Raw genomic sequence first — 14580 nt, forward strand, 5'->3', positions numbered from 1 at the left:
AGGGACATGATTAGGAAGGGGTCATTCTTCCCCCTCCCAAACCTGCCCCTTTTCCAGCCCCCCCTGCACCCCCCTTCATGTTAGAGTGGCCCCACTGTAACCCTGTCTCCAGGTTCTAGCTCTTTGCTTCTTCCTCCATCTCTACCCCCCACCCCCATCGTGGACTGTCCACTCCGCTCACGACCACTCTCTTGTCCGGCTCAAGGCCTCTGTCTTGGTATCCTTTGACCCAGCAGCCAAGGGCAGCTTTATAAAACACAAATCTGACTGTGCCCCCTCCCCGCCTCTCTTCTGTTCCACACCCTACACAGAACCTCAGAATAAAGCTCAAACTTTTTATAATGATTCTGCCTCGTTTAGCTTCCATGTAACAGCCTCTTGGGGCCGACCACTTCTCCCCTCTGAGCGGAGAAGTTTATTAACTTCTTTGCTCCCCAAGCTTGGTCAGATAGTTCTCTCAGCCATCTGGGCTTCCTCCTTCAGAGCTGTGGCCTCTCTGGGTTGTCACTTCGCAGGCCAGGGTGTCTTCCTCCCTGGACTGTGAGATCTGTGGAGCTCAGGTCACCCCTGGGTCTTCACACTCCTCACCTGGTCTCTAGCACGGGGCCAGACAAATACATGAATGAAAACGTTCCCCAGAGGCAGATAGAGACGCCGAATCACCCACACAAAGCCAGACAGAGGAAGAGTCACAAGAGTTGGGTCTTGTAGAATAATTTGAAGCTCTTGGCTCAAGGTTTATTTACTCCTTTCCTCTGTTCTCCATTTCCCAGAATGCTGTCCTCCCGGACAGGGTCACAGCCCTAGTCATACTGGTGGGAGGGGTAGGTGTTGTGCCCGTCGTACTTATCGGTGGTGAGGCAGCTCAGCATGAAGTGGCCCAGGTCGTGTTTGGAGATGACCCTGGAGGGCCCTCGTCCATCCAGGGTCACCGTGTAGGCCCCTGTCAGCGGCTGGTCTCCTGCAAGGTAAGGACACGGGATGGGTGAAGCCCATGTCTTTTCCCCTCCCCACAGCACATGATCACTCCTGGGTGCTTACAGCATCCCCAGCCCAGAAGGTGTAAGAGTCAATGATGTATGAAACCCTTACAAACGTGGAGGACGCCAGTCTATACCCCTTACTTCATTCATTCGACAAATCCTTATTGATGGCCTATTAGGAGTCAGGTGCTGAGCAACCAGCAAGGGACGAAACATACAAGAACCCCTGCCCTTTGCATGCAGAGGTTCCCTGGGAAAAGGCAACAAATAAGAGAGTAAAATAGACAATATGTTACAAGGAGAGAAAGAAAGCAGGGACTAGGCTAGGAACGGTTAATAACTCAATGCTACCCATGAGCAAACTGAATCCACAGGAGAGAAAGTCAACCCCAGGCTTGCAAAGGGTTACTTCCCAGTGGCAAAGGCTAGATTTGCTCTGGGTCCTTACATCTGGAGGCATAACCTGGCCATTAGGAGGGCATCTGTTGGCTCCACTATGATAGTTAAAAAACTCTGACAGTGACCAACTTAACTGAGGGACTGAACTCAGCCTACCGGTGCAGGGGCAACCTGGAACCATGTGCATGAAAAAACGCACACCCTCTCTCAAGTGGCATTCCTGCCAACAGTATTTAATCTGAGCCTGAGAGAAAACAAGCAGAGAAATCCAGAACATGGGATATTTAGAAAGATACCCGGCTTGGTTAATTTTATGAGACATATTTCAAAAAAGAGATGGAGGATTGTTCCAGATTCAAGGTGACATAGCACACAACCCACGATCCTTGGTTGGATCCTGATTTTGTAGGGAGGGAAGATTGAAGTATATATATATTTTTACATTTTTTAAGGATTTTACTTTTAAGTAATCTCTGCACCCAATGTGGGTGCAGATAAGTAATCTCTGCCCCAATGTGGGGATTGAACCCACAACCCCAAGATCAAGAGTTGCAGCTCTTCCAACTGAGCCACGCAGGCATTCCAATATTTCTTGACGGTTGGAGAAATCTGAAAAAAAATTTTTTTTAAGATTTTATTTATTTATTTGACAGACAGAGATCACAAGTAGGCAACGAGGCAGGCAGAGAGAGAGGAGGAAGCAGGCTCCTTGCTGAGCAGAGAGCCCGATGTGGGGCTCGATCCCAGGACCCTGAGGTCATGACCTGAGCTGAAGGCAGAGGCTTAACCCACTGAGCCAGCCAGGCGCCCCGAAAAATCTGAATATTGACTATGGCATGGACACTAAATAACGTGATAAGAGTTAAGATCTATTCCCTTGGTGCACTAATGGTACACAGGGTCATTCCTGAAGACTTTTCTTCTTGGGAGATGCCTACTGATGTCCTAGGAGTGGAGTGTGACAAGGTCTGGACCTTACTCTCAAATGGTTCAGGCAGAAAAAAAATTTTTTTAATTTTTTAAAATTTTTTGTTTTTTTCCCAGAAAAAAGTTTAAAATATGTATATATTTATACATATATACCCCCCTTTTTAACATACATATATTTAAATAGATATATTTGCCCCCCCTTTTTTTTAGAATGGTACTATGTGTTCAATACTTTTGAGGCATGATGCCTTTCACTTCAAACCTGGGAGGTCAAGATATGCACAGACGCTCTGTAATACATACTCTGTTCAGAGATGACAAAACCAAGGCCAGAGGCCATGGGCCCAAGGTCCACCTGGTGCCGGGGCTGGGATTTTGACCCAGCTTCACCCTGCAGCCTCACCACCGACGCTGAGTCAAAGCTTAGGATTCTGGTCCCGGCAGGGCCCTGAACTGAACCTAAACAGTGAACTTTATTTGACCCTCTAGAAGGTGTGCAGGCCTCCTCCTGTCAGGGGTCCTAGGAGGCAGAGGGCAAAGTAGAACTGCTCAAAGCAGGGGCGCCTGGGTGGCTAAGCGGGTTAAGTACCTGCCTTCAGCTCAGGTCATGATCTAGAGGTCCTAGGATCGAGCCCTGTGTCAGGTGCCCTGCTCAGCAGGGAGTCTGCTTCTCCCTCTCTCTGTTGCCCCTTGCTCATGTTGTGACTGTGTCACAAGGGCACACACTCTGTATGCAAGAGACATCTGTGAAATGAATGAGTAAATGAATGAATGTCTCCCTGAGTCTGACTCTGTGTGTCTCTCAAGGAGGATTCCAGACCTGGGAGAGGAAAAGAGGATGTAGGTATAGTAGGTATAGTTTTTGATCCTTTCCACAACGCCACTGGGAAGTGTGGTTCCTCTGGATTAGTTCATCAGACAGATATTTACTGAGTGTCTACTATATGCTGAGCCCTGTTCTGGGCAGTGGGAACACAGCTGTGATTGAAATTAGACAAAATGCCGCCTTCAAAGAGTTAACATCCTAGTGATAGAGGCACACACTAAATAAGATAAGTAAAGGAATGATATGGGGCACCTGGGTGGCTCAGTGGGTTAAAGCCTCTGCCTTCAGCTCAGGTCATGATCCCAGGATCTTGGGATCGAGCCCCGCATCCGGCTCCCTGCTCAGCGGGGAGTCTGCTCCTCTCTCTCGGCCTGCCGCTCTGCCTATGTGTGTGTGTGCGCGCGCTCTCTCTCTCTGTGTCATATAAATAAATAAATAAATAAAATCTTTAAAAAAAAAAGAGAGAGAAAGGAATGATATGCCCTGTGTGGTGAAAGGGAAGTCCCCTTCCCTTGAAGATGGGCTAGCCCCAGTAACTCACTTCAAATAATAATAATAAATAAGCATTGTTTTACATTTTTGAACTTGGGGTGGTTGGTTCAACAGAGCGAGGCAAAAAGGTGTCAGAAAGGAGATAAAAGCAAGCAAGACAGAGAAGAGAAAGTTAAAGGGGAAGACCTGCAATTTTAGACCGGCTGGGAAAGCCCTGGCGGACCTCCCCCGCAGACAGGAGGGGGCGAGCTGGTGGTGACCCTGCCACCAGGTCCCAGCCCCACTCACCTATGTGTGGTGGCATCACGGCCACGTACTTCAGGCCCGATTCCTGCAGCACCTTGTGCATCCGGATATGGTCATTGGTCACGTCCTGCAGTCGTGGGGGCACCTTGGTTGGGTCCCACATAAGGAAGGCTGTGGTGGAGGGAACACAGAGCATGGTGAGCCAAAGCTGGAATACAGACTGCCCAGGTCACACAGCCTGCCAGCCTTAGGCAGGGGCTCTCCACGGCCTTGCATTTGGCCCAGCCTCCTGGCTTCCTGACCGCCAAGCAAGGGCTGACCACTTCTCTCCCCACCTGCTCCTGTCCAGTTACCTACCTGCCCCCTCCGTGGTCTGCCCACCCAACACTCCCTTTCACATACTCTGCCCCCGCCATGCTCCCACCTCAGAGCCTTTGCACTTGCTGATCCCTCTGCCCCAACCCCCCAGGTCGCTTCCCTTCCTGGGGAGGATGAAAAACGCAGGGGCAAGGCGTGGGGACCGTGGAGACACATCCAGCCATGAGTTGTGTGAACTCAGCTGGTGGGCCTCCCTGGGCTTCCTCTGCCTTCCATGTAACAGGGCATAAGAAGTGCTTCTGTTAACTGAGCACCTAGCATGTGCCTCTGTGAGCGTAGATACTCAGAATTTGGTGAGGATTAAGTGGCATTCGTCCCTAAGGCCTCAGATGGTGCCTAGCACACGGTCTGTGCTCAGTAAATGCTGTTCGCTTTAGCCGTTCCTGTTATGAACCCTGTCCTTTGCACGATTTGAGGCAAGCATTTGTTTAATGTCCCTCTCCTCATAAATGGGGGAACTCTGTGAGAGGAGAGACCTGGTCTGTGTAAGCCAGGCTCTGTCCTTTCCTGCAGGAGGCTCTCCCTGCCCCTCTCCTGGGCTGGGTCAGGGGCCACCTCAGGGTTTCTCCTGTTCTGGCCCTTTTCCCTTTGCCTGTGTTGCTCCATCTTGGCCCCGACTTCTGTGGCCTGTCACTGTGCGGCAATGGGGCTGTTCACCACTTCCTTCCCACCTACGAGACCCAGGAGTACAGAGCCCAGGGATGTATTGGTCACCACTGTGTCCCCAGTATCACCCAGCAAGGTTCATGCACACAGTTAGAGCTCAATAAATGCAGAGTAACTTGGGATGGGTCCAATGCCACCTTGCAGAAGCCCCTTGGCTGCCTGTCCAGGACCTACCCCCACCCAACCCTTCAGTCCCATCCCTATGACCCCGCCACCCACCCGAGGTGCATGCCACGACCTTGTCCACGCCATGGGCCTTCATGGCCGCCACAATGTTCCGGGTGCCCTCGGACATAACTGTGGTAGGACCTTAGAGGGGACAGAGAGTGGCTGTCACTAGCAGGCGGCGGTGGTGGCAGGGGTGGCAGGGGTGGGGCCGGGGGCGGGGGTGGTGCTGGGGGCCGAGGCCCAGGGGTGGGCCGTGGGCAGAGGGGGGGCCCAGTACTGAGGTCATTGCGGGTGCCCAGCAGCACGATGACGGCATCCTGCCCAGCCACAGTCTTGTCTACATCGGCCGCATGCAGAACGTCACCCACTACCACGTGGGCCGGCTGGGGTCCCTCTGGGGGCAGCCTGGAGGCGTCCCGCACCAGCACTGTCACCTCATAACCTGTGGGCAAAGAAGGACAGAAAGGCACGTCAGTAGGCTTGTGGGCTGGCACCCCCAGGCTCCAGGAGCTGGGTCCTAGAGGGTGCCACGAACCCCCAAATCACCCCCCAGGCCCCCTGTGAGGCTGCAATACCTTCATGCCAGTTTGTAAATAACCTGCCTCCAAGGGCCTCCCCCAGCACTCCCAGACTGCTCCACTCTCCAGCAACTACAGGGTTAAAGCCTGGCATCCCACTGGTCTATGCTCCCTATCCTTGGTCCTGGAGGAAACTGAGGTATAGAGGAAAACATGAGTTGCCCAAAGGTTGCCCAGTGATGCGACTGGTCCTCCAGGCTTACTTCTGAAGGTCTGGGCTCAGTCTAAGTGGTCATTAAGATGGACATACCATCTTGGTATGTCCCCTCCCAAAGAATTTTGAGTAACTCTGTGTCCCCACACATACACATCGATTTTATATATTTTTTTAAAGATTTTATTTATTTGACAAGAGTCAGAGAGTGCACAAGCAGGAGGAACAGCTCCCCACTGAGCCAAGAGCCCAATGCAGGACTCGATCCCAGGACCTGGGATCAGGTCCCCCAAAATAAAATCTTAAATAAAAAAAATAAAAATTAAAAATTAAAAATAAAAAATCTTAAAGAAAAAAAAAAAAGAAAGAAAAGAAAATAAATAAATAAAAAGAAAGTGGAAGAGAGACCAGCACTCTCTCTTCACCAGGTAAGGCACAGCAAGAAGACAGCTGTCTGGAATCCTGGAAGATGGTCCTCACCAGAAGCCAGATCTATTGATACCTTATCTTGGACTTCTCAGTCTCCAGAACTATGAGAAATGAATGTCTATCGTTGAAGTCACCAGTCTATGGTATTTTGTTACAGGTGCCTGAGCTGACTGAGACAGCTCACTGGAAAAATCAGGGACAATATGATTTATCCAAACAAATATGGACCACAAAGAACTGAAACACGTGAAGTACTTAATTCATTATTTGGAAAACGAGAAAAGGAAAAACAACATTGTTCCACTTCTGTCGTCATGTATTTCTCAAAAACAAATGACGGGAAAGGATCGCATGTGGGATAGCAGAGCCCCCCCACGCTGCTGCCACCATGCCGGACAGCTGGGACAAGGACAGGAACCCCAAGCCCCAGTGCCGACGCTCGCACCTCACCGCAGACCTCGCTGCCCAACCCTGTAACCTATTTGACGAAGGCCTTTGACCTCCTTGCAGACCTGCCTGTAACCCTAGTGAGAGTTTATAGAGAAGCGGCATACAAGAAAACAGGTATTACTACTACCACTGAGAGGTCCACCATGTGCTAAACATCACTGGATGCTGGGAAGAGGATGTCTTGTGCATGTTTGAAACAGAAATGCAACAGAGGGGCCCCTGGGTGGCTCAGCTGGTTAAGCGTCTGCCTTCGGCTCTGGTCATGATCCCAAAGTCGGGGGATCGAGCCCTGCATGGGGCTCTCTGCTCAGTGAGGAGCCTGCTTCTCCTTCACCCTCTACTGCCACTCTGCCTACTTGTGCTTTCTCTCTCTCTGTCAAATAAATAAATAAAATCTTGAAAAATAATAAAAAAAGAAGAAAAAACCCAACATGTTTAAAATAAATAAATAAATAACAAATGATGGTATATTTGAACACTGGGGCAATGTTGATGATAATAAGGATAATATTTATACAACATTTTTACATATATTAATTCATTTAACGCTCAAAGTAACCCTGGGTTTGAACAGCGGCCCCACCACTAGCTAGCTGTATGACAAGGGGCAAGTCACTTAGCCTCTCTTGGCCTTAGGGCCTTCATTTATAAAGCCACACTAATAATAGTCTCTACCTTACAGGGTTAATGTAGATTTAAATAATGTATCGAAAGGCTTAACAAGGTCAGGTGATTTTTGGCAAGTGTGCCAGAACAATTCAATGGGAAAGAATAGCCTTGTCTTTTCTTTCTTTCTTTTTTTTTTTTAAGATTTTATTTATTTACTTGACACAGAGAGAGAGAGGTCACAAGTAGACAGAGGCAGGGAGAGAGAGAGGGGGAAGCAGGCTCCCTGCTGAGCAGAGAGCCCAATGCAGGGCTTGATCCCAGGACCCTGGGATCATGACCTGAGCCGAAGGCAGAGGCTTTAACCCACTGAACCACCCAGGCACCCCAATCTTTTCAACGAGTGATGCTGGGGCAACTGGATATCCATCTGTGAAAAGAATGAAGTTAGATCCCTACCTCACACCATATATGAAAATTAACTCAAAATGACCACAGACCTAAATGTAAGAGCTAACACCATAAAAAAATCTTAGAAAAAAAAAAAAAAACAAAAAAAACACAGCTGTAAATCTTTGTGACTTTGGATCAGGCAATAGTTTCCTAGCTATGATATGAAAAACACAAGCCACAAAAGAAAACACAGACACACTGACATCATCAAAATTAAAAACTTGTGTGCTTCAAGGACACCATCAAGAAAGCAAAAAGATGGGGCACCTGGGTGGCTCAGTGGGTTAAAGCCGCTGTCTTGGGCTCAGGTCATGATCCCAGCGTCCTGGGATCGAGCCCCGCATCGGGCTCTCTGCTCAGCAGGGAGCCTGCTTCCTCCCTTCTCTCTCTGCCTGCCTCTCTGCCTACTTGTGATCTGTCTGTCAAATAAATAAATAAAATCTTTAAAAAAAAAAAAAAAGAAAGAAAGCAAAAAGATGGGATGCCTGGGTGGCTCAGTTGGTTGGACGACTGCCTTTGGCTCAGGTCATGATCCCGGAGTCCCGGGATCGAGTCCTGCATCGGGCTCCCAGCTCCACAGGGAGTCTGCTTCTCCCTCTGACCTTCTCCTCACTCATGCTCTCTCTCATTGCCTCTCTCTCAAATAAATAAATAAAATCTTTAAAAAAAAAAAAAAAAAAGAAAGCAAAAAGATAATCCATAGAATGGGCGGAAACTTTTGCAAGTCATACATCTGATAAAGAACTTGTATTTAAGATATATAAAGAACTTCTACAACTCAGAAATAAACAGATAAACAACCCAATTAAAAATTGGGCAAAATAGGGGCGCCTGGGTGGCTCAGTGGTTTAAAGCCTCTGCCTTCGGCTCAGGTCATGATCCCAGGGTCCTGGGATCAAGCCCCGCATCGGGCTCTCTGCTCAGCGGGGAGCCTGCTTCCTCCTCTCTCTGCCTGCTTCTCTGCCTACTTGTGATCTCTGTCTGTCAAATAAATAAATAAAATATTTTTTAAAAATTGGGCAAAATATCCGAATAGAGACTTCTCCAAGGAAGATACACAAATGGCCAATAAATATGCGGAAAGACACTCGACATCACTGGTCATCAAGGAAATGCAAATCAAAACCACTGAGATACAACTCCACACCCACTAGAATGGGTAATAAAAAAGACAGACATTAAATATTGGTGCACACATGAGAAACTGAAACCCTCATACACTACTTATGGGTGTGCTGATGATGCAGCTGCTTTGGAAAAGTCTGGTAGTTCCTCTAAAGAATAAAAATGGAGTTATCTGGGGCGACTGGGTGGCTCAGTGGGTTAAAGCCTCTGCCTTCTGCTCAGGTCATGATCTCAGGGTCCTGGGATGGAGCCTGGCATTGGGCTCTCTGCTCAGCAGGGAGCCTGTTTCCCGCCGCCCTCCGCCAACCCCCACCTGACTCTCTGCTTACTTGTGATATTTCTCTCTCTCTCTGTGTCAAATAAATAAATAAAATCTTCAAAAACAAAAACAACAACAAAAATACATGGAGTTAACAGATGACTCAGCCTTTCCACTCCTAGGTATATGCCCAAGGGAACTGAAGACATACGTTCACATAAAAATTAGTAGGTCAAAGTCCACAGAGGCATTATTTACAATAGCCCCAAGAGGAAATGTCCCTCAACCACATGGATAAATAAAATGTGGTCTATCCATACAATGTACATAACAGTATCCAATGATGGAAAGAAAGGACTTACTGACACATGCTACAACATAGAATCACCTTGAAAAAATGTTTTTTGCTAAGTGAAAGAAGCCAGGCACAAAGAACCAGATAGTGTAGGATTCCATTTAAAGATCTTATTTTATTTATTTGTCAGAGAGAGAGAGAGAGAGAGAGAGAGCACGCGCATGCACAGGCAGGGAGAGTGGCAGGCAGAGGGAGAAGCAGGCTCCCTGCTGAGCAAGGAGCCTGATATGGGACTCGATCCCAGGATGCTGGGATCATGACCCAAGCCAAAGGCAGCCGCTCAACCAACTGAGCCACCTGGGCATCCCTGTGTAGGATTCCATTTATTCGGAATGTCCAGAACAGGCAAATCCATACAAACAGAAAGTAGATGAGTAGTTGCCCACAGCTGGGAGAAGAAAAATGGGGGGTGGTGGTGACTCCTAGGTATTTCTTTTGGGGGTGATGAAAATGTTCTAAATTAATGGGGATGATGTCTGCACAACTCTGTGATTAGGCCAGAAAGCACAGAGTTGTATACTTTAAGTGGGTGAATTATATGGGATGTGAAGGAAGTCTTAACAAAACAAAGCTGTTATAAAAGCATGAAACTTGGGCACCTGGGTGGTTCAGTTGGTTAAGCAGCTGCCGTCTTCAGCACAGGTCATGGTCCTGGAGTCCCTGGATCGAGTCCCGCATTGGGCTCCCTGCTGGGTAGGGAATCTGCTTCTCCCTCTGACCCTCCCCCATCTCATTCTCTCTCTCTCTCTCTCTCTCTCTCATTCTCTTTCTCTCTCAAATAAATAAAATCTTTTTTAAAAAATATTTTATTTATTTATTTATTTGACAGACAGAGATCACAAGTAGGCAGAGAGGCAGAGAGAGAGGAGGAAGCAGGCTCCCCGCTGAGCAGAGAGCCTGATGCGGGGCTTGATCCCAGGACCCTGGGATCATGACCTGAGCCGAAGGCAGAGGCTTTAACCCAATGAGCCATCCAGGCGCCCCCAAATAAATAAAATGTTCAAAAAAAAAAAAAGTATGAAACTAAGACAAATGAAAAGTTTAGGGGAGTGCCTGGCACAGGAATGAGTGATCTGTGGGTGCTGGCTGTTCCCACAATTTTTAATCATCTCAGAATGTTATTTCCTGGGGGCCTGGGTGGCTCAGTCAGTTAAGAGTCTGCCTTCAGCTCAGGTCATGATCTCAGCGTCCTGGGATCAAGTCCTGTGTCAAGGTCCCTGCTCAGCAGGGAGCGGGATTCTCCCTCTCCCTCTGCTGCTCCCCCGGCTTGTGTGCTCTCTCTGTCAAAAAAAATAAATAAACCCTTTAAAAAAAAAAAAAGAATGTTATTTCCTGTCCTGGTCTAGGCCTCCCTTGGTTCCTGGCCCCTATCTCACCCCCTCCCATCCGTATTCCACATGGCAGCCAGGCAGAGCTTTCCACGGTTACACTGAAGTCCCCTCCTGCTTGTATCCCTCCCATGATGCCCTTCCCCACAGCAACCTGAGATAAGGTCTATGCTCCTCATGACATCCTTCCAGTCCCTCGGGGTTTGGCCTCTCCTCTCCAGCCTGCGCTGGAACCCACTGCCCTCTTCACCCACTGCACCTCTTTCAGTTCCCCAAATCCATCACGTTGTTTCCTGCCTCCTGGCCTTTGCATGTGCTGCCCCCTCTGCCTCGGGCACGCTTCTCCTTTCCCCGGGACCACCAGCTACTTGGGTGTCCTCTGTCATGGTCCTCTGTCACTTACACTGCCCTGGAGTAAATCAATGGCCCTGCAGTTCTGGGGACATCGTCATATTTGCCACCATTTCCCTGGGGTTTGATAAACACAAAAGTGCAGGCTTTACTGCCCTATGAACCTGGGTTCCAACTCTGCCACTTACTAGCTGAGGAATCACAGGAAACACCTTCCCTGATTGGACCCCAGTCTCCCCTCTAGCGTGAAAACAATAAATCCCAGTGTCCCCCATCCCGTGTGACCACTCTTCTTAAGGGAATGACATAAAACCTGTGTTGTACTCACACATATCGGGGAGCCAATGTACGCATTGGTTAACTACCAATGGTTAAAACGGACCCTAGTAAATTCCGGGTATTCTGGGGGAGAAAAATGTCCTCCTGGAGAGTGAACTTGGACACAAGCTCAGTACAAGGGTGCCCATTAGTGTTCTATTTTTGCTGATTAGCGACTTTTATGGAGAACCTCTTACCGGCCAAGTGCTGTGCTAAGCTCTTTCTATGGACGAATGGTTTTTTTTTTTTTTTCCAAAAACATTTTTTAACACAACCCACATTTAAATGAATATTTCAATAGCCACATGTGACTAGTGGCCACCATACCAAACAGCAATGTTTTAGAATTTACAGATTTTTACCCTTTAGAAAACAGAGCGTTTGGATGGTACTTCCAAACTTCTTCCTTCTTCCTTCGTCGTCTTCTTCTTCTTCTTCTTCTTTTTTTTTTTTGTTTTACAAATCCCTTACTTCGTATTTTTCTCTTAACTTTTTATTTTGAAATAAATTTAGACACCTAGGAAAGTTGCAAGACCTCAGTTCTCATGCTTGTTTTTGCTTTATCTTTCTGTGTGTGTGTGTAATATATAACACACATAATTGTATATGTATATATATAAATACATTTATACATAAACACACATTTTTTCCCTAACGATCTGAGAGTACGTTGCAGAGATCATGCCCCTTTTAGGCTTTTTTGATCTCAACCCTCAGTATAAAATGAATTTCAAAGCCTAACCCAGCATATACAAATCCACGCATAGGTAACTGAAAGAAGGTTCATAACACCAATATTCAACACGCGATACACTCTGACACCTTTGTGACCAACTAAGTATATTTCAGAACTCGCTATCACCCACAGTTTGAAAAGCACCAGATTGCAACAACCCTAAAAGGTATTATCTGCCCATTTTGAAGATGGAGAAATTGAAGCAATTTTAGGCAAATAAGCCAGGTTCACACGACTATGAGTTCACTTAGCCTATAGAAGTCTTACTGAGCACCAACTATATACTGAACACGGTTCTGCGCATTTTCCATATATTATCTCATTTAATCACTGCAAGCACCCGGGAGCAAGCCCTACTAGTTTTATTCCCACTTTCCAGTTATCCAGGCACACAGATGATAAGGCATTTGACTATGTAGGTGGTTAAGTGTTAGAGCTGGGATTGGCATGCGGGCAGGCTAGAACGAGCCTCATAGAATCACTGAGGTAAATAAAATCCCGACTCAGTCAAGTTCTTCTTTTTCTGATGGGGACAGTGAGGCTCAGGGGTTCACTGTGGCTCTGAAGAGACTTGTTAGAGCCACAGTGAGAAGGCAGGGCCTCCCCTAGGCCTCAGCTCTCAATTGCCTGGGGGTGCAGTCCCAATTGTGCCCAGCAGGGTGGACAAACGCAGTTCATGGAATTCAAGATTAAGGGTAAGGGAGTCACATGGGAATCCAGATCCTCATGGTGACTCAGCACCTCTAAACTTCTCCCTCTTACTTCCTCCCCCAGAAATGCTTAGGCACAAATTTCTTTCCACCCTCCCCACAAATCAAGATCCTCACTAGTTCTTTTTGGACAAGGGGTGAGCAGTGGGCCGGACAAGGAACTCTCAGGCAGAGTGTGCAGAGGGTGGGCTGGGCTATGAGACATCAGAGTGGGATCCTAGCAGCCTCCACCCCTTTGGGGCACCCAGATAGCTAATATCTTCAGAGTCACTGAGACCAGCAAGGGTGGGGCCCTATATCTGGAAGTCCCAGGCCCCACTGGGGGTTGGTGAAGTCTGGATGGTGGAGGCAGGGAGGCTGCGGGGTGCTTATCCCCTTTCTTGAGACAATTGTGAATTTCCAGCTCTCACCCACTTTCCCACGACCAGCGCCTAAGTCTTCACCTATATCTCTGCTATGCTTTTTCCATTAGGTGCTCCCAGCAACCGGCCCCCCCAGAAGTCTCCACTTCCAGCCTTGGTGCCCCCGCCAGAAGCCCGTGGACTTTGGTTGGCAGTTAAGAGCACAGGCTGGGTTCAAATCCCAGTACCACCACTTTCCAGCGGTCTGATATTGGGCAAGCCACTCTCTGGGCCTCAGTTTTCTCCTCTGTCAAGTGAAGTGATACTGGTTCTCACCGCAGGTAAGGGCGGTGAGGACTTAACACTGGTGAAGATCGGTAGGTGCTGAGAGGCAAGCCGCTGCCTGGCTGAGGAAGCCTTCGCTGGGTGTGCTAACAACCACCAAAACTACAATAACAAAGTTTCATAAGAGCACTGTATTTAAACCTGTCACTGGAGTCCCCCTTGCCTCCCAGGGCCAATTCCTAGCCCTTGGACTCACATAAAATTGGATCTCACAGCGTCCCCCACTTCTGTCCCCGTCGCCACCTGCTTTGCCCCTATGTCACAAACCAAAGCACTGATGGCCCAACCAGCCTCAGGAGGCCCCTTCCTAATGAGCTGCACGTGCACCCCGTTGACATCCCCCGCCCACCCCAGCTCATGCCTGCTTGCACCGCCTGCGCCAGCGTGGTGAGCCCGGTCCTGCCCGTGGCGCCGAAGATGGCAATCTTCTTGACGGCCATTCTGCGGAGTCGTGGGGGTGCGAGGCCACGGAGTTGCACGACGCGCGGGAACCGGGAATCTACTGGTTGCCGGGCCGCCCTCTCAGTCCTTCTCAGGCGGGAGAGAGGGGACGGGTTAGGGACGGAAGGCCACGCCTCAGCTTGCCTCTGGGCCAAACAGGCCACGCCTCTAGCCGGGAAGAACGCGGCGGGCGGGACGTAGTAGGCTGCACGCCTTTGCCTGCCGCCCGGCACCGTGCTCTCCGCCTGTCACTTAGGCTGGGAGGCGTGGCCGTATCTGGCCAACTGGGAGGAGCGTGGGTGGACCTGGTGCCCCGCCTCTGCGCTCCAGCCGGAGGCGGGGCGAAACTCGGGCCCCGCCCACCGGCCTCGCCTAGCTCACGCCCCCTCTCCTAGGGCCTGACGCTGACCTGGGATTCGCACTGTGCCCAAAGGCTTTCTGGAAGCTGCAAGGGAAGAAAGTGAGGGAGGGAGGGTGTGACCCTGTAACTGTGTGTATATGTGCCCGTTTGAC

At 49.0% G+C, this 14580-nt stretch overlaps 1 protein-coding gene across 1 annotated transcript; it reads right to left on the reverse strand.

Moving 5' to 3' along the window:
- Positions 1–703: 703 nt before the first annotated feature.
- Positions 704–14315, reverse strand: BLVRB (biliverdin reductase B). Its single transcript, XM_080828974.1, has 5 exons — positions 13988–14315; positions 5366–5530; positions 5140–5229; positions 3919–4047; positions 704–961 (listed from the first exon to the last, which is right to left on the reverse strand). The coding sequence occupies exons 1-5, from the start codon at positions 14064–14066 to the stop codon at positions 804–806; spliced, it is 621 nt and encodes a 206-aa protein (XP_080685100.1). The 5' UTR covers positions 14067–14315; the 3' UTR covers positions 704–803.
- Positions 14316–14580: the final 265 nt, after the last annotated feature.

The sequence above is a fragment of the Martes martes genome (genome assembly GCF_963455335.1).
Source record: "Martes martes genome assembly, chromosome: 17".
NCBI lineage: Eukaryota > Metazoa > Chordata > Mammalia > Carnivora > Mustelidae > Martes > Martes martes.

Bases quoted from the DNA above. Each gene is read 5' to 3' on its own strand.
- BLVRB (XM_080828974.1), bottom strand. From the start codon at position 14,066: ATGGCCGTCAAGAAGATTGCCATCTTCGGCGCCACGGGCAGGACCGGG. The intron at 5,531-13,987 runs GCATGAGCTGGG...CTTTGCCCACAG, and splicing joins GGCGCAGGCGGTGCAAGCAG to GTTATGAGGTGACAGTGCTG. The intron at 962-3,918 runs GTGAGTGGGGCT...CTTACCTTGCAG, and splicing joins CGTGATGCCACCACACATAG to GAGACCAGCCGCTGACAGGG.